The sequence below is a fragment of the Vombatus ursinus genome, unplaced genomic scaffold (assembly GCF_900497805.2).
Source record: "Vombatus ursinus unplaced genomic scaffold, bare-nosed wombat genome assembly UNPS02004456.1, whole genome shotgun sequence".
Taxonomy (NCBI): domain Eukaryota; kingdom Metazoa; phylum Chordata; class Mammalia; order Diprotodontia; family Vombatidae; genus Vombatus; species Vombatus ursinus.
The window spans coordinates 28,392-56,235 of NW_020944234.1; the positions used below are offsets into that span (position 1 = coordinate 28,392).

General features: G+C 36.2%; 2 protein-coding genes across 2 annotated transcripts; one reads left to right on the top strand and one right to left on the bottom strand.

The window, feature by feature from the left end:
• Positions 1 to 1,277: 1,277 nt before the first annotated feature.
• Positions 1,278 to 2,258, bottom strand: LOC114023831 (olfactory receptor 52E8-like). The gene has a single exon (XM_027836625.1). The coding sequence runs from the start codon at positions 2,217 to 2,219 to the stop codon at positions 1,278 to 1,280; it is 942 nt and encodes a 313-aa protein (XP_027692426.1). The 5' UTR covers positions 2,220 to 2,258.
• A 23,374-nt stretch (positions 2,259 to 25,632) lies between these two features.
• On the top strand, positions 25,633 to 27,420 carry LOC114023809 (olfactory receptor 52E8-like). Its single transcript, XM_027836619.1, has 2 exons — positions 25,633 to 26,541; positions 27,355 to 27,420. Exons 1-2 carry the CDS (start codon positions 25,633 to 25,635, stop codon positions 27,418 to 27,420), a joined length of 975 nt encoding a protein of 324 aa, XP_027692420.1.
• The last annotated feature ends 424 nt before the right edge of the window (positions 27,421 to 27,844 follow it).

Consider the following 27,844-nt stretch of genomic DNA (forward strand, 5'->3'; position numbering starts at 1 on the left):
ATTGTAACCATATTGTTGCTACTATGTACAATGTTTTCCTGGTTCTACTCACTTCATCTTGCATCAGTTCATATAAGTATTCCCAGGTTTTTCTGAAACTCTCCTACTCATCATTTCTTATAGTACAATAGAATTCCCTCACAATCATATGTCCCAGCTTGTGGAGCCATTCCCCAATTGATGGGCATCCCCTTGATTTCCAATTCTTTGCCACCACAAAAAGAGCGGCTATAAATATTTTTATACATACGAGTCCTTTACTATCAATACATATATGCACTGTTGGTGGAGCTGTGAATTCATCTAGCCATTGTGGAAATTAATTTGGAACTATATTCAAAAGTTACTAAGTTGTTTGGCCCAACATTTCTACTACCATACCTATATTCTAGTGATATCAAAACAAACAGAAAAGACTTACATGTACAAAATATTTATACTCATTATTTTTATAATTAAAAAGAATTGGCAACTAAGGTGGGTATCATGAATGGGGAATGAACATAAAATTCATAGTAAATTAATATAATGGAAAATTATTGTGCTGTCAGAAATAACAAAAATGATAGTTTTAAAGAAACCTGGGAAGATTTATGAATGGATATAGAGTGAAGCGAACAGAACCAGGAGAACAATTTATACATTAAAACATTGTTGGAATAACTTTGAAATAACTTTGAAAGACTTAGGAACATTGATTTAAAAAAAGACCAATCACACTACCAGAAGAGAGATGATGAAGCATGATTCCCATCATTTGAGAGAGAGGACATGGATTCAGAGTGCAGAATAAGACATATTTTTTGAATATGAAAAATTCAACAATCTGTTTTATGTACATTTGTTAGGAAGATTTTGTTGCTGTTTTTCATTTTTGTTTTGTTTTGTTTTGTTTTTCCACAGATGGGGTGGAGCAAGAGGGAAGTAAAATACATTTTTGCTAGTTGGAAAAAATATATTGCAAATATCACTTTATTCACTTTTGTAACCCAGTCAATATAGCAGGCTTCACTAAAGTATGCTTTGTTTTTATTAGGAATATAAAATTAGTTCAATAAGTAGGATAATAGGAGAGACCGTGAAAGCCTGTCAAAGAAGAATAGACCTAATTAAATACAAAACTACTGAAAAAATATTGAGAAAGCTAGTTATATATTAAATTTTGTGTTAGGACTATTAGTTTTGCTGTGGTATATAGGGAAATCACAGAGGGGAGGGCTTCAAATCAGTGAAACTAGATAGAAAAATAGGAAGGCTTTTTCCCCCCTTATCTCTGTTCATGGTGAATCTTTCCTGAAAATTCTAAATACTCTCTCACGAATCTGCTTGGTTCTAACTCCATAGATTATAGGGTTGAGGCTAGGGGGTATGACCACGTACAGATTGGCCAAGAGTATATGGATGTATTGAGGAACATTCTTGCCAAACCGATGGGTAAGGAAGGAAAAAAGTGCTGGAGAATAGAAAGCTAAGATGACACAGATATGAGAACCACAAGTGTTGAGGGCTTTGAAACGGGCATCCCAGGAAGGGAGTCGGAAGACAGCCCAGAGGATCAAGGCATAGGATATTGCAATCAGGACCACATCCAAAAATAGTATAGAAATATCCACCAACCCAAATATGCTGTTGACTCTGATACTAGCACAAGCCAACCGGGCAATGCCCATATGCTCACAGTAGGTATGAGGAATGATGTGATGCCCACAGAAAGGTAACCGCAGGAGGAAAAACACCAGTGGAGCCACCATTAACAAACTCCTCAAAATAGCTAACACTGCTATAATGCCAATAATCTTATTTGTGAGTATCATACTGTACTGAAGTGGGTAGTAGATGGCCACATAACGATCAAAGGCCATGACCACAAGCACAATGGTCTCCATGGCTGTGAACATATGGATACAGAACATCTGTGTGAGACAGCTTGCAAAAATGATCTCTCTTAAACTAAACCAGAATATACCTAACATCTTGGGAATGGTGGCTGTTGATAAACCCAAGTCAATAGTGGCCAACATAGCCAGGAAATAGAACATGGGCTCATGAAGGCTATGTTCACTCTTGATCACTAAAAGAATAATGATATTACCCATGATTGCAACCAGGTAAGCAAAACAGAAGGGGAATCCAATCCAGATGTGGAAATGTTCCAGGCCTGGGATCCCTAGTAGCAAGAAGTAGATGGGGTAGAATTCAGTGTCATTGAAAGGAGGCATTTTTAGAGGAGGCTGGAAATTTTGCTTATCAAATATAGAATATCCATCCCTGTGAAGAGACTTGGCCCTTTGCAATTATTACCCTGTAGAAATACAAATAAAACATAGTTATTTCATAAATAATCTATGTATTTATCTTAATAGATTATAAGCAAACATGCACAAGCAGAGAGGTAATAGTGTAGTACAGTGGATAAAGGTCTGACCTTGGAGTCAGAAGATCAGAGTTAAAGTTCTCTCTATGATACATACTAGCAACGTGACCATAGTCACGTATCTTAATCTATCAGAGCTTCCCAAACTAAGAGTATAAGTGAAAGACAAGCTGTCAGTTTGCATTAGTGAGGGGAGTTTCCACACTGGGAATTCTGAAGATTGATGAAATTAGAGGTGCAGACCCAAAGGTTACTATTTTAATGAATCTTCTCATACAAGGAGAACTTGTAAGGAAACTTAGATTCTTTTGGGATACATCCGTAAAGTTCAAGAAATATATCACGATGAATAGCTGTGGCAGCTCACAAACTAACCTTGTGTACTCTTAATTCTCAAGAGAATACAATAGATCAACAAGAATTTATGAAGTGCCTACTATATACCAGGCACCTTACTAAGCACCTGAGATATAAAGAGCAAAGTTAAATAATCCCTTACTTGAAGAAGATTACATTATGTTTGAGAAGAGGATATTTATACATATAGTATCCATAACAAGATGCATAGAAGATTTGTGTGGCATGGAAAGATAATTCTGATATTCTTACGGAGTTATACTTCTGCCACATGAGTTTGAATAGTCTCTTCCACAGAGGCTATTAGCCTCCCACAGGGGAGATGCTGTTACAGTTTCTTTCAAAGGAAATGAAATCTCAGATAGTGACAGTTTATCTTTTGTTAGACAAGAAATCTGTGCATAGACTGAGAGTTTAACCATCATGAATTTGTGACCATTCACTCTATCTGCTGAAGAAAGAATAGGAAAAAGGACTAAGAGAACTTATGTACTGAGAGAATCGTATCTAACCCCATCTTGGAAAGCAATATCAAAAGAATCCTTGAGAACAAATTGTAATTAATATCCTGAGAGGACTAAAAGGTGGCAGTATTTCCAGAATTAAGAAGTTATTAGTTGTAGTAATGATTAAAGGTGACTTTGGCTTTAATCTTTCTTACAGTTGACATATTACAAATATTCACTTATGTCTTTGTTTTATTGTTGGTTATATTGTTAATAAATCATAGCAGTGACAGTGATTGTGTTTATGTAAACCTTGAAGATAGGCAGGGGGTGAAATAGAAAGAGAAAGATGAGAAAAAGCTTATAGCAAAAAAGTTTCTCTGATTTATTACATAAATGCTATTTCATAAGGTGGGGTAGGGGTTTAGTGCTAAGTGATTAATCAACAAGAGATATATTTCATGTTTAGTAATTGATAATAAAAATTATATAGCTCTTTGTTTTGCAAGGTTCTTTACAAGTATTATTTCATTTTATTCTCACAGTAACCCTAGAAAGGTGAGGAAACTAAGGCAGACAAAGGTATCAGTGACTTACCCACAGTCTACACAGTTAAATAAATATCTGAGTCTTGGGTTCATTTAAAAGACTGTGCCATTTCCCAAATGGAATCTTCTTCAATATCTCCCTCCTATAAAATTCTCAACATGGTTCCTTTGGTAGATATTTATACTATCTTAATTGGTTGTTGCATGCCCAAATATATACAATATGAATTGTTCATATACTTGTTAAAATAGAGTTAGGGTCAAAACACTCAAAAACTTTGTCTGTGACACAATAAAAAAGTAATGAACCAAAAAAGTGATATCTCATTTTTATACATGTTAGACTGACAGAAATATATATATATATCTATATCTATCTATCTATCTATCTATCTATCTATATATCTGTGTATATAGATATATATAGATATAGATATGTATATAGATATATATATGGAGAGAGAGAGAGGGAGAGGGAGAAAGAGAGAGAGAGAGAGAGAGAGAGAGAGAGAGAGAGAGAGAATGTGAGAATGTGAGAATGTGAGAATGTGAGGATGGTGGTTCATGCATTGTTTTATCCATGAGGGCAGTAGGCAGGTTTGGCGGACAGAGAAGAATCTCTTGTCCTTTACCTTCACCAAGGCAGATGTTGATTCCTGTCAGGATGGACCAGGAGGATGAGGCCATTCTGTTCTCCTTTAAAAGAGGAGGTGCTAAGTTTAGAAATATATCTATCAGTACAATGTCATCTGTTTAAAAAAATTCTCCTCAGTCCTTATTAGATAATCCAGAAAATATCTTCACTTTACAGGTTCTAAAAGGGAAATCTCCTAATGGTATCATACTGTGCCTATGTCTCAGATAATGAATAATTTTGAGATGGAAAGGGCCCTAGGCTTTGGATTGGAGCATGGGCAATTGCTCCCCTCCCCACACCTCCCTCCTCCCATCCCATTGTGCTGCCCCATTGCAAGCATGGGGATCACATACTGAATTTGTCCCTGCTAGCAGCTGTTCTCCTACTCCTTTTGTGACTATCAATTAAGGTTGCACAGCAGTCTTTCTGTGGTCCTGTGCCTTTCATCTGAACTCTCCTGAACTACAAATAATAATCATTTATTAACAGTGCTTTCTTCAACACCTATGGAAAAGTCCAATAAAATACTAACTTTCCTTTGGAGACATGTGTGAGGGAAGGGGTTGTGGTGACTGTATGATTAGGGGAGGACAGAAATGTTAGGAAGCCATGTGTTAATTAATCAAAACAAAGAAAACCGCTGAGCATATCAAATGAAATTCTGTCAAATGACACTTTGTCTCTGAGGCCTGTGGTTTAATAGAAGATAAAGCCCATCTCTGACTATCTGATTCCCCCTCCTGGAGAAATGTTAACCACTCCTTATTGCCTTTCTAACCCAAACTTCTCAGCTTCTTAAAGCCTTTTCAATCTGGCTCCAGCCTGCCTTTTAAGCTTCTTTCACACCATTCCCCTTCACATAATCTCTGTATACCTATCAAACTCTCCCATTTGTTTTTCTCCAGAGAAGGAAAGAAACAAGCATTTATTAAGCAAGTATTATGTGCTTCTTATTATGATCACCAGGCACTGTGCTAAACACTTCGTAAAGATTATCTTATTTGATCCCCTCAACAACCCCAGTAGGTAGCTACTATTATTATCTCCATTTTATAGTTGAAAAAAACTGAGGCAGGCAAGGTTAAGTGATTTACCCAGAGACACAAAGCTATTAAGTATCTTGGGCTGGATTTGAATTCAGTTCTTCCTGAATCTGGACTCCATGCTCCATCCACTGCATCACCTTGTCCATATTTGGTATATTCTGCCTCCTTGGCTCCACTCTAGTTTCCTTTATGGTTCAGCTCAAAAGACATCTCCCAGGGGAAGATGATTCTCTTATATTTCTATGTATACTTGCTGCTCCTGAAATTATTTTGTGCATCAGTTTATATCACTACGTCATAGTAGATAGAATAAGAACTATGGTACAGTAGGTAGAGAGATGACCTCAGAGCCACAAAGGCATTAAATCAATCCTCCCCCTGATAAGCATTAGCTTTGTGACCCCAGAGAAGTCACTTCAAATCTCAGTGCCATCAGCATCATTCTAAGGCTATAAATTGTAGTGAAGATGCTATGCCAATGGAATCACATATCCAATCTCAATCCCCTGACAGGTTTCTGCTAGCAGAATGAATGCTGCTTGAGGAATGTTTTAGCTTGTCTTCATATCTCCAGTGCCTTGCGCATAGTAAGTACCTAAGGAATGTTGTGGGACTGGATTGGGCTTCAACCAGTCAACCAAGAAATCAACTCATATTTATTAATTACAGCCCACATATCAGGAAAATTCAGTAAATTTAACATGGTACCCCAAATTAGCAAATGTCACCTTGGCCTGACTTAAGGGAAGCTGCAGATAGGAAAATTGAACTTAAAAGTTTCCTAACAATTTGATTCATCCAAAAACAAAAAGGTCTTTGCTGGGATGTCATGGGTGACCTCTTTTATTGGAGGTATTTGAGCAAACACTTGTAAGACATTTTGGATAGTGAATTCTTATTTGAGTATGAATTAAACAAGGTGATCCATGAGGTCCCTTCCAACTCAGAGGTCCTTCTTCATCTTCTTCTATTACCATGGGCAATGCATAGCTCTTCTCTGGACTTCAGAGTTCCTTTGTTGGACTCCTTGAGCTCTAAGGTTCTTTCTAGTTCTAAATCCTATAATTTCATGATCTTATGAGGTAATGGGGGTTAAAAATTAGAAGGATGAACATGTAAGTGTCTATGCTTGTTTCACAAACCCAAGGATAAATGGGTAACAGATTGACCAGCAAAAATACTTGGCATGGTCTTCATTGAACGTGGGATACTAGTAGATCTTAAGGAGATGAACTACATATTTAATAGGAGTAGGCAGAGCATCTGATAACCAAGCATTTCCCCTGCCCAAGAACTGCGTGATGACCATTATGTATGTGTCTAAGTGTTTTTTGTCACTGTGTAAGAGAATATGTATACCCTCACTCACATCTGTGTCTACTTACCTATCCTTGTTTCCTTCCCCAACCTCATTGCCCCTGCCTACCCACACCTAAGCTTCTCATCTACTCACATCATTCTTCCTTACTTCCTCAATATGATTAGGACTGGGGCTCCAGGCACATACCAACTCTTTTTCTGGAGTAGACTCACCAGTCTTGACTTTGGTTTTGGGGTCCTTTCTCTCAGAAAGGATGATGAGATGCTCAGCAGTTATCTATCTGATTAGTATCATAATTAGCATAGAGAAGTGGGGATTTATAAAAGAATCTGTGATCCCACAAGAAAAAGGTTATGATTTGCAACCCCCTGGAGCTAGAGGTGTGCAAACAGGATTGCAGATTACCCACGGGAGTTGCTTATTCTTCTCTTGTAGAGAACAGTGCTCACACACTTTGCTCTCAAGTTTTTTTGCTGGATAACATTGTTATCCCTCTGCTTCAAACTACCACCTGAAGGGTCCTATTACCTAAAACTGTATCCCAGAGATTACCTCCCTTCTAACATGCATACAAGTAATGACTTTCTGGATTCTGGAGTGAGCCACCTCCTCTCCTGGAGCAATTGTCCCAGTGCTAGTATTGACCAGCTCCCCAATACTTATGTTTCCATTGACAGCAGTAGTGCCCTATTCCATACAGTACAAGAAGCAAGGTTTCCTAGTTATGGCTCTGTTATAATACCAAAAGATAACTACAGGCTAAATCTAATGGGATGGCACTTATTGTGAGCCTTATACATGGTTTGATAAAGGCAATTATAGAAAACAAAATAGAGGAATGTGTTTACATGTTTATGTGAAGAAGACATAGAAGTTTTAATGGATTGCAAATGAGTCCATAGTGGGACATGGAAAGAAAATGTAATCCTAGCTTATATTAAAAGAAAAAAATGTCCATAATATAGGAGGGAATGTCCTACTGCACTTAGCCCTGGCCAGATCATATTTGGAATACAGACTTCAGTTCTTAGCATTTTGGGAAAGACACTGGCTAGATGGAGTGTATATAGATTGGATGCTGAGGGAATTGGAAACTTACCATGGGAGGATAAGTCAAAGTAGCTGGAAAGATAAGGACCCCTACTCTCCTATGATACCTGAAAAACTGCTGAATGGCAGAGGAATTGCATGGTTTGGTTTGACCTCTGAAGGCAGAAGAAGCAGTGGGTAAAAGTTGTAAGGAGATATTTGCTTAAGAGGAATAAAACCTTCCTAAAAAATAAACTCTTCAGAAGAGGACTCATATTCTTAGGTGGGTAGAATTATTACATATTATCATTTTCCAGGAATTTTTCAGTGAAAAGTATGATTTAATTTGAAGTCCATTTATTAACTGTGTAACTCAGGCTATGTTATTTACTTATTGAGACTCAGTGTCAGCTATAAAATGGAACTGATAATACTAATACTACAAGGTTGTTGTGAGTAAAATATTTTAAAAATATTTTCTAAACAAATTTAACATTCAGCATGAACAACAGGGTTTTAAGTTTTATAGTTTCTCAAGACAGAATATGAATACATTAAAATAGGAGAAATGATTTCTCACAAACCATCAATCCCTCTTATCTCTCCTATCTTTATTGTGTTGAAATATATTCAACATAATCATTACAGTACCTGACATTTATGTATCACTTTAATGATTGTAAAACATTTTAATGTTTACATATATGGCCTTGGCCTAGAGCCCCACAATCTCTGTAGTCATATTGATGTGGTCTGAGCTTAGGGACTAATACCAAAAATGCTCAATTCTTATTGACTCATTTGGGATCCTTTCAGAATTTATTCCAGGATATCTCCAAATATAGATTGTATCTGTTTCCACAGACATAGGTAAAAGATATATTTGAAGGTAACAAATATATATTAAGGTACAGACTTGCCTTTATTTCATCCTATATAAAAGTAAAATGCACAAACTTATGTTATATCATAAAAAGATACAAAATATATAAAACATTCACAATAACCCATAGCTCCCCACAGAAGAAAAAGAAACCTTAGGGCTGCAAGAAAGAAATTCCCTTATGGGTATACCTGTACTATGAATAATAGGGCATGGCAAGATCATGATCTCTTGTTTCTCCATAGTAACACTTTATTCCTGTTGATACTATATTTCTAGCTATAGAGGCACATGGACAACCCTCTTATGTCTCAAGTAAATGTATTACTCAGGAACTCCCCTTCTGTCACACATAAAGACTGCTCTTCATTCTTTTCCTCCTCCTTGCTGGTCTTGCCCATATGCAGGTACCCTCCCTCCCATCCCTACATTCTTACTCTCCTTTATGTGTTGTCTTTCTTAATTAAAATATAAACTTCTTGCAGGTAGGGACTATTTTGTGTAATTGTACTTGTATCCCTATTATTTAGCTCACTACATGTAACATAGAAATGCTTAACAAGTCTCTCTCTCTCTCTCTCTCTTTCTCTCTCTCTCTCTCATCCATCTATTTATCCAGTATATTTTAGAAGCTAAACCCCCAAATTCTTGAACTTGAACTTAAACTTAATCATAAGTTTCCCTCAAGTCTGGTGCTGCTCAAGAAATCTCTATTTTTTTTAACTGCAAGGCTATACTATGGGATTGTCCAATGTCTGAAATCAAAATATCCTCTCCTTTATGCAGGTGGTGGAAATTCAGAAATAATGACCATGAACTCCCCTCTCAGGCCACATGGACAAGCACATATTTGTTCATCCTATGTGCTTCAGTAAGAATTATTGCTATTACACCACTACCCAGATAGTGCTCTAATTACTTGGGCTAAGAAAGTATAGTCTTTGTTCTCCAGTTTCTGACCTATGCTCAAAAAAGGAAAAAGAAAGGCAGAAGTTAAGGGCTTGGAGCTCCCTCTCAGTCTACTTGGACAAACACATATAGCTTGCCACATACTTCTGCTCTAAACCAGACATCTTCTTGTTCCAAAGCAGAGAAATCTGTGCACTTGGAGCTCAGGGAGAAATCTCATCTACTCTAAATCAATACAGTCCAAATAAGAGAGTCAAGAGAAAAAGCCAAAAAAGACTGATAGCAGCATGTTAGTCTTTTTTTTTTAAATGAGGCCACATTTGGCACTGCTATTCAGACAAAAATTCATCTTCTTAAGAATCTCAGTCAACCATATCACTCTGGGCAGCCCTGGTAACTAGTATTAATCAGAAGTTGTCTTTGTCCTCTTAATAAAATGCCAATGAGCATGTCTATATCCTACAAGGAGAGCAATATGGGTTGTCAACTAGATGGTAGAGTGGGTAGGCCACTAGTCCTGGAGTCAAAAACACTTGTGTTCAAATATGATCTTACATACTTAATAGCTCTGTAAAATGGAGATAATAATAACACCTACTTACCAGGGTTGTTGTGGGGATCAAATAAATCACTTTGAAAACCATAAAGTGCCATAGAAACCCTAACTACTACTATTATGAAAGATCCAAAGTCTCACCTGCCAACAAGCTCATCAAATGGACTGAGAATTTTCTCTCATTGCTTAAATTACACTATATTGTCTCATTTGATGCTCAATAAACTTTAGGAGATAGGTGCTATTATTGTTCTACAGTTGAATAATCTGAAATTCAGAGAGGTTACTTTATTCACCTAGGATAAAATAATGAATAAGTGTTTGTAACAGGATTTGGAGCCAGCTCTTCTTTACTCTAAGTCAGCTTTCTATCCACTATACCATAGAGTTCACTGGAATCCCTCAGTGAATGAATCCAAGGGGGATCATCTGTTTTTCCCCCTGTGTTAGCATCACTCTTTCTTTTCAGGAAGATAGTCATCACTCTATCACAAATCTGTTTAGTCCTAACCCCATGAATGACAGTGTTGAGAGCAGGTGGAACAACCACATAGAGATTTACTAGAAGGATGTGAATATAATGAGGGATATTGTGACCAAAGTGGTGAGTGAGGAAAGAAAAAAAATACAGGGGTGAAAGTCATCTATTTCATTAAATATCCATTTCCTTACAGAAGGATTACATTCAGTTTTGCTGGGTTTTCTTAGTTGTAATCCTAGCTCCTTTGCCCTCCAGAGTATCATATTCCAAGCTCTTCATTGCTTTAACATGGAAGCCACTAAATCATGTGAGATCCTGGTGGTGGCTGTACAATATTTGGATTGACCTGCTAGCTCTGAAATTTGAGTATAATATTCCTGGGAGTTTTCATTTGGGGATCACTTTCAGGAGGTGTTCAGTAGATTCTTTCTATTTCTATTTTACTTTGTAGTTCTAAAATATCAAGGCAGTTTTCTTTGATAATTTCTTGAAATATGATTTCAGGGTCTTTCTTTGATTGTGGTTTTCAGGTAGTGCAATAATTCAAAAAACAATTCTTCCCTCCCATCTTCTCCTCTTTTCTCCTCTCATTATATCCCCACTTCTTTCATTTTTTCTTTTCACTCCTCTCTCTGATGATTTGAATATAGACACCTTTTTCCTGTCTTTTTTTTTAATTAAGTCATCATCTGTGACAGGAGAGTTCTAAATTCCTATAATTAGTCTAACGTAGCACGCTCTGTGCAAGAGTAAGGTGGTCTATTTTGATTCATTCATTCACTCAACAAATATTTACTAATCATATACTATGTACAGCTTGGTGTCAAACAAGCAACCCACATTTCATGCAACCTGAACCAGATTAAAATGTAATTGGGAAATATTTAACTAAATAAATAAAAAACAATAAAACACAGCTGATATGAACATATGGTTTTCTAAGTCAATATGTAACCCACAGGGATCCTTATGTACAGTTTAGTGGCTCCTGTTTCTACTTGATTTTTACACCACTAATATATACAGTGCTATTCTGGGAGGGATTAAATACATCAAATCATGACTTCAGTCTTTACACAATAAACAATATATTAGGCATAAGACACATTCACATGTAATTATTGTATAAAACACATATGAGAAGGGCTCAATTTGTTTAGATGAATGTACTGTGAGAAAAAGGGAGACAGGAAGAAGTAACAGTATAGGAGGGAGTAAACAGTGAGAAAGGGAGAAAGGAGAGAATGAGTGAAAGCCCCTGGATATTTCTTCTGTCTCTGTGGGAAACTGGCGACCAAAGAAGATTGATTGTCCCAGTGGCCAGAGGTCTCAAGTTGCCAGGAACTTGTGTACTTTTTGTTCATATGGTCTAGGCTCCAAGGAATTCCTATATGGAAGCCATTCCCAGGAGTCTCCTTCTTCAAAGTAAAATATATGCTGATCTCAATAAAACCTGACTGTAGTGTTCAGATTCTTATCTCAGAGAATGTAGAGGTTTGACTGAATTTGGTAAGTCTGATACATGATAAGGTCTGGGAAAATGAACCAGAAACATTGATTGTCATTGTTGGACTTGTGAAAGGAAAGATAGAGACAGTGAGATTTGGATTGAAGTGTGATAGTCAGATAGAAGATAGAGGGAGGGACAAAGGCAGGATACTCAGGGTCACAAGGAAATTTGATTCTAATGGAAAAAGGAATCCCAAAAGGTGAATGGTTATTGTCTCTACTCCTTACATCTTCATAATCACAAAGTCCAAAGTGAGTGAAAGTGAAGAAGACATGACACTATTTATGTTTATGGTTGTCTAAAACCATATGTTTAGCTTGAAGTGAAGAGGTCACTCAGAAATAGATACGGTGAAGGACAGTGAAAATTGTTGGTTTGATGAATGAGAAGTAGTTGAGAATCAGTTGTTCCCTGTATTTCTTGGCAGGGACCTTGGACACACAAAAATATAGCAATGATGACTCAGTAAGGGTACAGAATTTTGCCTCTCCTCTCATAGGTCTATGAGACTGTTCCTATCCAATTAGCTTCCCTGCTGGTCCATTGTTACCCCTTTCTCCCCTTGGAGATGACTTGGTTTCAGGCACCTGAGTCTGGAAATGGTGAAGGTTATATCACTAAATTCTCCAAAACTAGATAAGAAAGATTCTCATTTGAACTTTGTATCTGGGCTCTGGCACTTAACATGGTTCTCAACACATAGGAGGTTTTTCACAAATACATATCATGTTATATTGTATTATGTTGCACTAGTGCATAGTCTTCTCTTAGTGTCAAAGGAAAATAGCTATAACCCTAAGACCAATGGAAAAGTCATCCAATCCATTCCCCTTCAGTAGGAGAGGACAATTCCTAATACGGCCCATAAATCACTATGTTGTTGTCATTGTTCTGATTCTCCTTATCCTCTATTCCACAGTTTATATAGATGATGTTGGGACAATGCACTTATTGTTCATTGTTTTTTGATTTTAATATTTGGAAAACTATTATTCAAGTTTATACAATTACTGCCTTAAGTATTGGTGTATAAACTCAACTTCTTTATGATCACTCAAACATTGTTGCTTTAGTAGAAGATAGAATGATTCTTTTTCTACATGATTTTGATTTCTTCTACTAGGTCACTTTATTTAAAGAGCATTTTATTCCCTGCAGATTGAAGACTATGGGAATTGATATGGTGACATCAATTAAAAATATTCCTAAAATTGTTTCAATCAATATTATATTTTAGGGATTTGGGCAATGGTTTTGTCTTTAATGATGTTCTGGTTTCAGTATAATTCACTGAAAGTTCATGGATTTGGGGTTATATTTGTAGTATAGCAATTTATTATCTTTTAAGTTAGACAGATCATGTGGCATAATGGCTAAAGAACTGGCCTTGGAGAAATTAAGACCTGGGTGCAGGTCCTTTCTCTGAGATATGTCACATGTCACTAGACATGTGATCCACGACAAATCATTTAGCTTCTCTGTGCTAAAAACAATTATGTACAAAAGTTGCAGAGTTGGGGGGCAGGTAGGTTGCACAGTGGATAGAACACTGGCCCTGAAGTCAGGAGGACCTGAGTTCAAATCAGGCCTCAGACCAAACACTTAACACTTATTAGCTGTGTGACCCTTGGCAAGTCACTTAACCCCAATTGCCTAAAAATAAAAAAAAAATTAAAAAAAGAAAGTTGCAGAGTATATGCACCAAATGGTATAGCATCCAAATTTTTTAAAAAGTTAAATGAGTTAGAAGAGGAACTAGTAAAACTATATCAGTGGACCAAAACTGATGGGATGCAACCACAACAGTTCTTAGGGGAAATTTTATATCTCTAAACATTTAAATCAATGAAATAGAGAAAGAGCAGATCGATGAATTGTGCATGCTACTTAAAAAAAACCTAGAAAAATAACAAATTAAAAATCTCCAATTAAACACTAAATTGAAAATCCTGAAAATCAAAGGAGATCTTTAAAAAGTTGAAAGTAAGAAATCCTTTGAACTAATAAATAAAACTAGGAGCTGATTTTATGATAAAATAGACAAACCATTGGTTAATTTGATTATAAAAAAGAAAGAAAAAACCAAATTACCAACATCCAAAATGAAATAGGTTAGTGTACCAGTAATTAAGAGGAAATTAAAGCAATTATTTGGAGTTTTGCCTAATTACATGACAATAAATCTGACAGTCTAAGGAAAATGGATGACTATTTCCAAAAAAATAAATTGCCCAGATTAGAAGAGGAAATTGAATACTTAAATAACCACATCTTAGGGGAAAAAAGGCATTGAACAAGCCATTAATGTACTCCCTAAGAAAAATGTGTAGGGCCAGATGGATTTACAAGTGAATTCTACCAAACATTTAAGGAACAATTAATTCCAATACTATATAAAAACTATTTGGGGAAAAAAAGGAAAAGAAAAAGTCTTACCAAATTTCTTTTACAACACAAGTATGGTGCTGATACTAAAGCAAGAAAAACAAAAACAGAGAAAGAAAACCATAGACCAACTTCACTAATGAATATTGATGTGAAAAAATTAAGTTAAATACTAGCAAGGAGATTATGGCAATATATCACAAGGATCACACACTATAACCAGGTGGTATTTATGCCAGAAAAGCAGGGCTGCTTCAATATTAGGAAAACTATCAGGATAATTGACCATGTGAATAAGAAAACCAACAGAACTCACGATAATCTCAATAAATGAAGAAAAGGCTTTTGGCAAAATATGATACCCTTTCCTATTAAAAACACTAGGAAACATAAGAATAAATGGAGTTTTCCTTAAAATGGTAAGAAGTATCTATCTAAAACCATCATCAAGCATTATCTGTAATGAGGGCAAGCTAGAACCTTTCATAATAATATAAACAATGAAGCAAAGATGAAAATTATCACCCCTATTATTTAATATCGTACTAGAAATGGTAGCTATAGCAAATAGAGAAGAAAAAAATTGAAGGAATTAAAATAGGCCATGAGAAAATAAAAATACCACTCTTTGCAGATGATATGATGGTACATTTAGAGAATCTCAAAGAATCAACTAAAAATAATTAACAATTTTAGCAAAGTTGCTGAACATAAAATCAACCCACATACAGCATCAGCATTTCTATATAATGCTAAGAAAATCCAACAGCAAGAAATGGAAAGAGAAATTATAATGAAAATAACAGTAGACAATACAAAAAACTTGGGAGTCTATATGAACAAAATTACAAAATGCTTTTCACACAAATAATGTCAGATTTAAATAATTGGAAAAATTTCAAGTGCTCATAGGTAGGCTGAGCCAATATGATAAAAATGAAAATTCTATCTAAATTAATATACTCATTTAGTGCCATGTCAATCAAACTATCAGAAATTGTTTTGTTAAGCTACAAAAAAAAATAACAAAATTCATCTGAAAGAGCAAAGGTCAAAATATCAAAGGAATTAATGAAAAAATGTGAAGAAAGGCAGTCTAGCAGTACTAGATCTCAAACTATATATTAAAATGGTAATCATCAAAACAACCTGGTGCTGCTAAGAAATAAAGTGATGGATCAATGTAATAGATTAGGTACACAATTCATTGTAGTAAATGTCCATACTAGTCTAATGTCTGACTAACTCAAAGATTCAAGAAAAACTGCTGAGAAAACTATAAAAGAGTTTGTCACAGACTAGTTGTAGACCATCTTGCTCCACATACCAAGATAAGGTCAAAATGGGTGTGTGGTTTACATTTAGGCTGATACCATAGGCAAATTAGGGGAGGATGGAATGATTTAACTGTCAGATCTATGGATAAGAGAAGAAATTATCACTAAACAAGAGATTGCATCATGAGTTGTAAAATGGATAATTTTGATTATATTAAATTTAAAAGATTTTGCACAAACAAAATAAATGCAACCAAGATTAGAAAGAAAGTAGAAAGCTGGGGGGAATTTTGGTAAAGTCTTCATTTCTTATATATAGAGAGAACTGCAACACATTTATAAAAATACAAATCATTCTCAAATTGCCAAATGGTCAAAGGATATGAACAAGTACTTTTCAGACAAAGAAATAAAATGTGTCTGTAGTCATGTGAAAAATTCTCTAAATCAATACTGAATAGAAAAATGAAAATTGAAATAACTTTGAGGTACCACTCAATACCTATTATATTGGCTAATATGACAGAAAAGGAAAATGACAAATGTTCGAGGGGATGTGGGAAAATTGGGACAATTATACACTGTTGGTGGAGTTGTGAACTGATTCAACCATTCTGGAGAGCAATTTGGAACTTTGTGCAAATAAATATTTATAAAAATCTGCATACCTTTTGACCCAGCAACATGGGTACTAGGTCTGTATCTCAAAGAGATTAAAAAAGGGGGTGGAAAGGAACTATTTATATGAATTAAATATATAAAAGCTCTTTTGTGGTGGAAAAGAATTGGAAATTGAGGAAATGTCCATCAATTGAGAAATGGATGAACAAATTGTGGTATACGATTATAATGGAATGCTAATGTACTATAAGAAATGATGAGCAGGATGATTTAAGAAAACACTTGAATTTATGTGAGCTGATGCAGGATGAAGTGAGCAGAAGCAGAGCATTGTACACAGTGACAGCAATATTATACAATGATCAATTGGCTATTCTCAGCAGTACAGTGATCCAAGACAATTGTAAAGGGCTCTCACCTCCAGAGAAAAAACTGATGGAGTACGATGCAAATAGAAGTATGCTATTTTTCACTTTATTTTTTATGTTTTTTTTAAATTTTGGTCTATTTTCTTTTGCAACATAGCTAATATGTAAATATGTTTTACATGACTGTACATGTATAATATATCAAATTGCTTGCTATCTGAGGGAAGGGTGCAGTGGGGAGGAAGAGCAAATGGAATTCAATTTTTTAAAATGAATATTAAAGTTGTTTTTACATGCAATTGGGAAAAATAAAATATTATTTAAAAAAAGAAAGTTGCAGTGATGCTAACCACCATGTGGAAAGGGAGTTTTCATCAGCTTGCAGTTCTCTATACCAATGAAATCCCAGGTCAGGTCCCAAGGACAATTTATTAATGCTAATGAACTTCTGGTGTACAATTAAAGCCATGACAATATCTTTCTAGTTATTAATGAAATTCCATTTTTTTGGTAAGCTGTAGTGATGTTGCAGTTTCTATTACTTCATCATTTTTTTGGCTAGGCAATGGGGCTAAATGACTTGCCCAGGGTCACATAACTAGTAAGTGTTATGTGTCTGAGGTCAGATTTGAACTCAGTTCCTCCTGAATCTGGGGCCAGTGCTCTATCCACTGCACCTCCTAGTTGCCCCTCTATTACCTCATCATCACCACCATTTTCATCATTATTATTAATTGTACAATAATAATAGAAGTAGCAGAAGTCACAGCAAGAACAGTGACAGTGTTCGTATTATTGAGGTGTATGTCTATTATCTCAAGACCATCCTAACAAGATCTGGAAAATCTCATCACCAGGTTGTTTTCAGGGCAATGAATTTTTCAGCTATATCTACTATCAAATCCTATCTAAGAAGTATCCACACCAACAAGATCATAGATAATCAGAGTATTGAAGTACTATTACTATTACCTAGTAAATCTAAGCCAGACATCTGTCATATAGATGTGTGGATTATTTGTCAACTTTTGATTCTAAGACAACAAAGAGAAAGGAAAGGAAGGAAAATATCCCCAATTTGGCAATTTCAATGCTTAGAAATTTATTGTTCAAGTGATCAAAATTTTGTTGAGTGTCTACTATGTGCCAAGCACTGGGTTAAGTGCTTGAGATACCACAAAAGGGAAAAACACATTCCAAGCTCTCAGTGAGCTCACAGTGTGAAGATGACATGAAAACAACTACATACAAACTACTTACAAGATAAATTGAAGATAATCAATGGAGAGAATACATGAACATTAAGCGAGTTAAAGATTACTTTCAAATAAGCAGTGGTTTGTTGGGAATAAACATCAAGGAGTTGATAACTAAGGACTAAAAATTAGAGATAGCGTATAGAACATTCTTTCAAAAAGTGTGGCAGTGATATGGGGGAGAAAAATGCAACTATAACTGAAGGGGGAAGAAGGGTATAAGGTAGTCTTTATAATGTGAGGGAAACCTGAAAATTAATGGAAAAGGATTGATGAGAGACAAAATTCCCAGAGGAGACTAAAGCAAGTCCTTGTTAATTTTAGCCATACCTTTAATGACTTGGTAATTTCCATATTCCCTCTTCTTTCTTAATAGTTTATATTTATTTCTTGGTTATTTTGATTGTATTTCTCTGGTGTTCTTTAGTTATGCTGTGTTGAAACCCTGGAGTGGCATCCTGGATTTCAGGAATAGATATATCATAACTTCATACACAGATAAGGTAAGGTTTTAAATTTGTTCATCTAATCATGCATAGCAGCATTAAAAAGTGGAAAGGATTAAAAGCCAAGAGACCTGGATTTTAGTTACAGTTTTGCCACTAATTCAATTATATAAACTTGACCAAGTAACTTTTTGTCCCATCACTTTGTTATAGTTAAAGTTAATAAGGTTATATAGTTAAGTTTCCTTCCAATGCAAGCATTTTAATATTCAATGCCTTGAACCAGTAAATGGCAGCTTGAGTGCCAAAACCAGATACAGATCTTCAAAGCTATTGAAATCAAGTAATTTAGTCCTCTTCTTCCTGCTGTCAGACTATGAACACCAGAAGTATATCTTATCCAAGAGGAATGTATTTAGTTACACATATTTAGATATGCATGTTTGTCTATATGCATATGAATGTGTGGGTATGTTTTACATATAGGTACACAGAGACACAACATATATTATGGAAGTAGAATTAATAAGACTTACTAATTAATTAAATATGAGGAAGAGAGAGAGTGAAAACTAAAATAAATAGCAAAATTGGGACATTGTTTGGGAGGAAGAGAATTAGCCTAGCTCTGGATATATGTTGCATGGTAAACACCAGTGAATCTTGGTGACTAGCAAACCATGTGAATATGCTCTGTACAAGATCTCAGTAGAGAGAGCCAGGACAGAAGTTCTGTATATGGCAGACATCTGCATATAGATAATTTTTAAAGTTATTTAAGTAGTTAAAAGCTCAAAGACTTAGATCCTGAAGGGACTTTATAAGCAATTGTATTCAACTCTTCATTTTACAGATGAGGTAACTGAGGAGGATCAGAAATATTAAAATCACTTAATTTGCCTAGAGTCACATGGCTAGTAAGTATCTGTAGTTGGATTAGAACCCAGACTATAATAACTCATAATGGACCATTCTGCCATAAATATGCATTGATAAATATGGTATGAATAAATACGAAATAAATAAATATGTATTTGTATGTATGTGTACAATTCTATATATAATATATATGTGCATATAATATGTATATGTGAATATGCCCCCCCCATCATTGCTTTGTCATGGTAAAGAGGCTTGCGTAGCTCAATGAATAAAAGGCAAGTTTGGCCTTGGAGAACAAAAGGAAACAAGGCAGAGACTAAATGAGTTGTCAAGATAAACTCACAGGTAATAACAAACACTCTTTTTCAACAACTCAAAGGATGACTCTATACCTGGATCCATCACCAAATGGATTAAACTGTTTTTTTACTGGCTTAAACTGATATGAATGGGTTTGAACTGAATTAAAATGGTTTAAATGGGTCTTTACTGGTTTGAATGTGTTTGAAATGAATTTAATTGCTTTAAACTGGTTTTTAGTGGTTTAAACTGTATTAAACTGGTTTTAAACTGTTTTAATTGTTTTTTACTTGTTTTAACTGTTTTGAATTGGATTGAACTGGTTTTTACTGGTTTAAACTGGATTAAACTGTTTTTTATTGGTTTGAACTATATTTTTCTGGTTTTAACTGTACTGGCTTGAACTGGTTTTTAACTGGTCTGAACTAGTTTTAATCTGAGTTTAACCAGTTTGAACTGCTTTTTACTGGTTTAAACTGGTTTTAGTCAGATTGAAATGCTTTAAATTTTAAATTGGTTTGTACTGGTTTTTACTAATTTGAACTGGTTTAAACTTTTGTGTGTTCTTTTTTTTACTGGTTTGAACTGGTTTAAAATGTTTTGGTTTTTTTTTCTGGTTTTAACCCTGATGTTGGGAATGATCTAAGGCAAAAATAAAAAGAGAGGACAGATGATGTGTAGGATATCATGGAAACAGCAAAAATGAACTTGAACAGACTTCAAGAGATAGTGGAGGGGCTGCTAGGTGGTACAGTGGATAGAGCTCTGGCCTTGGAGTCAGAAGGACCCAAGTTCAAATCTGAATTCAGACACTTGACATTTACTAGCTGTGTGGCCCTGGGCAAGTCACTTAACCCTAACTGCCTCATCAAAAACGAGCAGAAAAAAAAAAGAAGAAGAAGAGAGAGATAGTGGAGGACAGAAAGACCCAGCATGCTATGGTCCATGGAGTCACAAAAAATGGAACAGGATTGAACAACACCAACAGAATGTGGGGTTGAGCATATAAATGCACACAAGTTCAAATATATATGCATTTGCACACACACACATAAATACATACATGCTACATATGTATATTCATAGTGTATGTAGACAAATGTATATGTACGTAGATAGTGCACTTACATTTACATCAAATATCTCTATCTCTACTGCTATCTTTATCTGTTCACACTTCATTCCTCCCCCCCCTCCGAAAACATAAACTTCCTTCCATTTTGCAAGCTGAATGAAGTTAGATCTTCATTGTCGACACTTCGTAAGTTTCTGGTAGGATAAGGGTCAGTGATTGTGCTCCCCCTTGTGGGAGTTTGATGTCCTAAACAGACCAAAAGAATTATTGTCCCTCAGGCAACTCCTACACCTTTCTGAAGGTCATACTATCTATCCATACATTCATCTATTTATCTATTTATCTATCTATCTATCTATCTATCTATCTATCTATCTATCTATCTATCTACCTACCTATTTTTCCTGCACTTATGTATACACATACATTCTGTGTCTATATGTATATGTATCCATATATGCATATATAGTACATATTTAATATATATGTATAGGTGTTAGCTCTATGGTCTTTTGTAATTAAATATTGCCCACCCTACCACCTCTTTAATCTAATTTGTTCCTTTTGAATAATGCATTTTCCATTTGGAAATCCATGTACCAGAGTAGGAAGGGGTGATGGATATCCTTTACTTTTTTTCAGAGTAATTGGAAAGGAGAATAGAAGCAATAATGAGCTGACTGTATTAAACAAACTCTCCTTAGTAAGAGGACGCAATGAACAATGAATCCATACCTTCATTCATTCAACAAGCATTTATTAAGGATCTACTGGACTTCAGGGGCTGAGAGCTGGGAATACAAAAACAAACAAGAAAACAAATAACAGCAACAACAACAAAAACCAGTTCCTGTCCATGAGGATCATACATTTTGTTGGGGGGAAATCATGTGTAAATAGATAAGAAAACATAAAATATATAGAAAGCATGTATAAAGCAATGTTGGGGATGAGGAGGTAGACCAGGAAGTGCCTCATGTAGGAGTTTGGCATACATGTCAACCCTAATGGTGGCCAGATTTTAGGAAAAATATTTACAGCTTTTAATCTTTCTAGAACAAGGTAACTAATATGATGAGAGATCAGGAGATCATGTTATTCAAGGACTGGTTTTAAGTATGTTTAACGTAGTTAGTCTAAAGAATGAGTGATTTCAAATATTTAAAGAGATTTCAGATACAAGAGGGAAAGGAATTGTTTTGTTAGATCAAATTGGGGAAGGGAATAAGCATTTGTATAGTGCCTACTACATTCCAGGCACTGTGGTAAGCAATTTATAAATATTATCTCATTTGATCCTCACAAAGACCCTGGGAGGCAGGTACTAATATTCTTATTTTACAGTTGAGGAAAGTGAGGCAAAGAGAGATTAAGTGACTTGTCCAAGAGCACACAACTAAGTATCTGAGGCTTAATTTCAAGTCAAGACTTTCTGACTCCAGGCCCAGTGAGCTATTTACTTTTTAGGAACAACGAGTGTAAGGTTTATGAGTTATTAATGAAAGAATTCCTGATGGTTGCTGGAGTCCCAAAGTGCAATGGGATAATTTGGATGTTACAGTGTTCTCTATATTACTGGAGGTCTAGAGGCTAGAGAACTAGTCAAAGATGTTACAGAAGAGACTTATCTTTATATCCTGGTACATAGTAAGTGCTTAGAAAGGCTTGTTGAATGAATGATGGCATTTTTTAATATCCAGGTACCAGGTGGATTTGATAAAATCTAAAGTTATGCAGTAAAATTAAAAATCGAATGCACAAGTACAGGATAGTGTCTATGTGACAGCAGTTTATATTAAAAAGAACATGGATTTTAGTAGACTATAAGCTTGGAGTCATAATTAGCATAACATAGCAAGCCAAAGAGCTGATACTTTTTGATATTGCATCACATTAACAGAAGTGTACGTTTTATGAAAAGGGAAATGTTAGCACTGCTGAGCTTTCCCATGATCTTAGTGCTACTGAGTATTGTGTTCAATTCTGGGAATTAATAGTAACAATTGTTAAGGGCCCTATATGTGTACACAGCATTCCACTAGGTGCTGGAGAAGATACAAATGACTTGGTCCCTAACCACAAGGAATCTATGGTCTAGTAAGTGCAAATGATGCACAAACAATCCCATCTGACACAAATATTACATAAATGCATTAGAGAGTTACAAAACAAAGAATTATATAAAGTCTGAGAGGGAAAATTATCAAATAAGAGTAGGATGCTAGGCAAGGCAAGTTTTTGTTTTCAGCTTTTGGAGAAATTGCAATTTGAGTTAGTTTTCAAAGAGTGAGCAGAAATTCAATAGGCATCGAGAGGGACAGGGGAGGGAATTCAAGGCTAACAGAACTCTTAGACAAAGGCATGGGCCTAGGAAATTTTATCATGTTTTAAAGGGATGTAGAAAGATGCATTTTGGTTTGTTTGTTAGTGAGTCATGTGAGATAGGGCTGGAAAAGTACAATATTGCTAGACTGTGTGGAGCTGTGAATGGTCATTGGAGGCACTTATACTCACTTAGTAAGAAGTCACTGGATATTTTTGAATGAGTTGTGTCATGACTACAACTATGCACAAGACAGATTCCTACAGTCATGAGAAAAATGGACTTAAGGGAAGATGGTACAGGCAAGAAGGCCTATAGGTTTGCCATTACAATAGCCTACATGGGTATAGATCAAGTCCTTTACCATTTTGGTGTCAATCGAATTAGAAAAGAGTGACATGTCATCATTGATTTAGAGCTGGAAGAGTCCTTAGAGGCAATAGAATCCAACTCCCTCATTTTAAATGTGAGGAAAATCAAGCTGAAGACTTGTCTAGGGTCACACAGATAGTAAATGTATGAGGCACAATTTGAATTCAGGTGCTCCTGACTGTAAATCAAGAAGATTTATCTTCCTAAGTTCAAATCTGGTCTCATACACTTACTAGCTGTGTGACCCTGGGCAAGTCATTTAACTTTGTTTGCCTCAGTTTCATTATCTGTAAAATGAGCTAGAGAAGGATATGGCAAAGAACTTTAGTGGTTTATGTAGTGGTTTAGTGCAGTTCTTTGCCAAGAAAATCCCAAAATGGGGTCACAAAGAGCCAGACATGACTGATGTACCATATTTTGTGTCACTTAGTTTCTCCCAAATGTGGGAGAGATGATATGGATGGTTAATTGGCAGACTTGGTGATTGATTGACTATAAGAGTTGAGGCAAAATAAAAAGCCCAAGATCACAACAAGGTTACCAAATGAGAGACTAGGTGAATGTTAGCGCCACAGAGAAAGATTGGAAGGCAAGACAGGTCAGAAGGAGAAGTCTTACTTACTGTGGGACAAGCACTGTGCTTTATACTAGGGATGTAAAGAAAGGTAAACATTGTCCCTGCCCTTGAGGAGCTCACAGTTGAATGGAGGAGATGAGTTTCCTCACTAGGCTTTTATAGCAATTAAGTCAGCTGGAAGGGAATGACTGAGAATTGTGAAGAATATGTAAGTATGCCCCATATGAATCAATAGGGCAAAATGGAATATTTAGCCTTTCAAAGCGAAAACTTCAATGCAATATGACAGCTGAATTCTGTGAGACACAGATTTACTGCTTAGTTTGGCCCTCAAATCTCTCCTCTCAGATGACATCTCACTATACATACTTCTTTCCCATAATTCCCACTTCTTCATCCTTAACCCTAGCCGACCTCCCACACACTCCTCCACTTTCTAAGTTGAGTTAATCAAGTCCTCATTGTAACATTGTAAGGCACAGACAGTGCTCTCCCTTATGGGACATTGATGTTGTAAGATGATTGCTCTTCAAGCAACTACTGCACCCAATTGTGAGGGTCATGCCATTTAACCTTTAATCCTGACTGATTTTATTTTCTCTGTTAATTGGATGACAAGGCCTATCCCATCCTCCTCCAATTCCTTAAAAAGGCTTGCTGCTCAACCTTTGCTCAGCCTCTCCGCCTTGCAATGATCTTGCCTATATTTTCCATCAATTCATGTATATCTTCGGGAACAATTTGTGCAAAGCTCACTTCATTAAGCCTCTTCTACTTAAATCTAACTTACTCTCTAGAGCCTTTACTCTAACTTGTTTTAGAAAACCATATACTGTTAGAGTTGAAAAAAAATTAGAGGTCAGTGAGTTCTACCCAATCATTTTATAACAGGGGAAGCTGTGACATAAAATGTTTAAGTGACTTTCCCTGGGTCACAAAGCTAATCAGTGACAAGATCAGGCCTAGAACCTGTGTCTCTTGACGGTTAGCCCATTATTCTTTACACTGTATTATTGTGACTATGTATGTGTGTATGTGTATGTGAAAGAGAGACAAAGGCAGAGACAGAGAGAGCATTTTCCTTTCCATGCTATTGTCCACAACAGCATAGAACAGATCCTCTAATGCTTTTGCATTCTTCCCAGTGTCTAGAACAGGGCTTCCCATACATCTATTGTACCTGTAAATATTTTGACTTACTAATAAAGCAGTTAAATGCCCAAGATCATACCTTTATTTATTTAGACTGGGTATAGACTAGCACAGTAGAAAAGAACTCAGTGTCTTAAGGTAGGTGATTCTGACCCATCTCTCCTACTTCCTCAATTGCCCCCATTGACTTTAACCCTTTTTATGATCTGGAAGATTACACTCATAGGGAAGGAGAGGAAGTAGCAGCTAATGACCCATAGGTATCAAATGGTACCACATCCTTGAAGGATTATTTCTGAAAGATACAGGGGAAGGAGAGGATAGGGAAAGACAGCAGATGGAGAAATTTCCCTTGTCAGATTCTCTTGAATAGTAAAAGTACACAGAAGATTTTAACATTTTTCTTTTATTTCTCCAGGACTCCAGAAGGAGATGATGAATTATCACTCTAGATGGAAGATATTTCAGAAATGATCATGGTCTTTGGTAGCCCCCATAAAGATGCCCTCTTTGAATGACACAGAATTCCATCCTTCCTTCTTCCTGCTTCTGGGAATCCCAGGGTTGGAAAGTGCACACATCTGGCTTGGCTTCCTCTTCTGTACTTTATACTTGGTTGCACTCATGGGAAATATCACCATCCTGTATGCAATTCAGACTGAACGAAGCCTCCACCAGCCCATGTTCTACTTCCTGGCCATGTTGTCAGGAATTGACTTGAGTTTGTCCACAGCTACCATCCCCAAGATGCTGGGAATCTTCTGGTTTAACTTGAAGGCTATTGAATTTGGGGCCTGTGTCACCCAAATGTTCTTTATCCATTTTTTCACAGTCATGGAGAGCATTGTCCTGCTGGCCATGGCTTTTGACCGCTATGTTGCAATTTGCAACCCCCTCCGCTACAGCATGATCCTTACTCACAAAACCATTGGTTTCATTGCTCTGGTGGTTTTCCTAAGGAGCTTGTTTATGATAGCTCCAAGTATATTTCTCCTGCTTCGACTCCCTTATTGTGGGCACAGAGTCATCCCCCATACCTACTGTGAGCATATGGGTGTGGCTAGACTGGCCTGTGCCAACATCAAAGTCAATATCTATTTTGGGCTGGGGAATATTTTCATATTATTTCTGGATGTGATTCTGATCATCATTTCTTATGCCAGGATACTCCAGGCTGTCTTCCACCTCCCCTCCTGGGATGCTCGACTCAAAGCACTCAATACCTGCAGTTCCCACATCTGTGTCATCTTAGCCTTCTTCATGCCAGCCTTCTTCTCCTTCCTCACTCATCGTTTTGGCCACAACATCCCCCATTACATCCACATCCTCCTGGCCAATCTCTATGTAGTTGTGCCACCTGCCTTCAATCCTGTCATCTATGGCGTCAGGACCAAGCAGATACGGGAGAGAGTTTTGAAGATTTTCTATAAAAAAAGAATGACATGACAGACAAGGACATCTTGGGGGCTTTTTCTCATTTTACCACCAAAAATGAGCCCACTTGAAAAATCAAAGAGGTGATATGGCATGGTGAATAGAAAGCTGACCTCCAAAATGGGAAAAATAGCCCCTCTTATCTTTAATCTATATAGCATGTATGTACTATGTACATAGCTCATGTACTAGCTCATCCTCTCCTGCCTTCAAACATATCCTTTTCTCCTGTCTTTAAATCATTATATCTCCCCCCAAAAGCCTCCCTTATTCCAAACTTCCCCATTATTATGGAGAATGCTATGAACTTTCCAGTTGCCCAGGCTCAGAATTCGTGTTCTCCTCACTCATTTATTCCACACATTGCTATAATCTTCACAATGTCTTCCCTTCATGTCTTTTCTCCACCTACATGGCCAAGACCCTAGTTCAGGCCCTACACACCTCATGCCTCAATAACAATAACAGCCTCCAAATTGGTCTCCCTTACTCATGTGTTTCCCCACTCTAATCCATCCTTCGCTCAGCTCCCAAATCAATTTTTTAAAAGCATAGATAGGTAGTATGTATAGATTCAGAATCAACTAACCTGTATTAGAATTCTGACTATACTTCTTTTTATCTGTGTGATCTGGGTTTTTGTTTCCTCATATATAAAATATGGGGGTGTGCAGTACCATTTTGGTGGACATGTCCACCTCTATAGTCATGATTCTACAATTTTGTGGTAAACCTATATTTAACTTCTCTCAATCCATTTAAATATCTTCCAAAACAGTAAGGAAGGAGATGATAAAAGTCCTGAACAAGCTGTGTCCACATCCACTTGTCTGTCAGTTGTCAGTGGAAGGATGAACCTGTCCTTGAGGTGCTAATGGGCAATACCAGTGAGAAAATCTGACATTTCTCTTTGAGCACTATTAAGAAAGGAGGACTATAGTGAATCGTATTAATATTATAGTGATGAGGAATCAATTAACTTAATTTTTGATGATTATACCTTTTACCTTATGATTTTCTACCTCCAAGACTCATGATTAGGGTCATGGTTAGTTTTGTAGGATTATGTGGATAGGGTGTTAAAATTCAACTAAATGGGCACAGATAATCTTGATTGCTTATGAATTGCTGAGGATTTTAAAAAACTTGTCATTAGACTAAAATGCAGGGATCCAGAAGGAGGAAAGAAATAACTGAATGAAGAGAATGGCATAAAAGGGATCCATGATTGGGAAAAGGTAGTCAGCATTGATGACTCTCCTAGGACTCAGGATGGTAC

Excerpts from the sequence above, each read along its gene's own strand:
- LOC114023809 (XM_027836619.1), top strand. The coding sequence starts at position 25,633 with ATGCCCTCTTTGAATGACACAGAATTCCATCCTTCCTTCTTCCTGCTT. Across the intron at positions 26,542-27,354 it reads CCAAGCAGATACGGGAGAGA|ATGATAAAAGTCCTGAACAA; the intron begins GTTTTGAAGATT and ends GTAAGGAAGGAG.
- LOC114023831 (XM_027836625.1), bottom strand. The coding sequence starts at position 2,219 with ATGCCTCCTTTCAATGACACTGAATTCTACCCCATCTACTTCTTGCTA.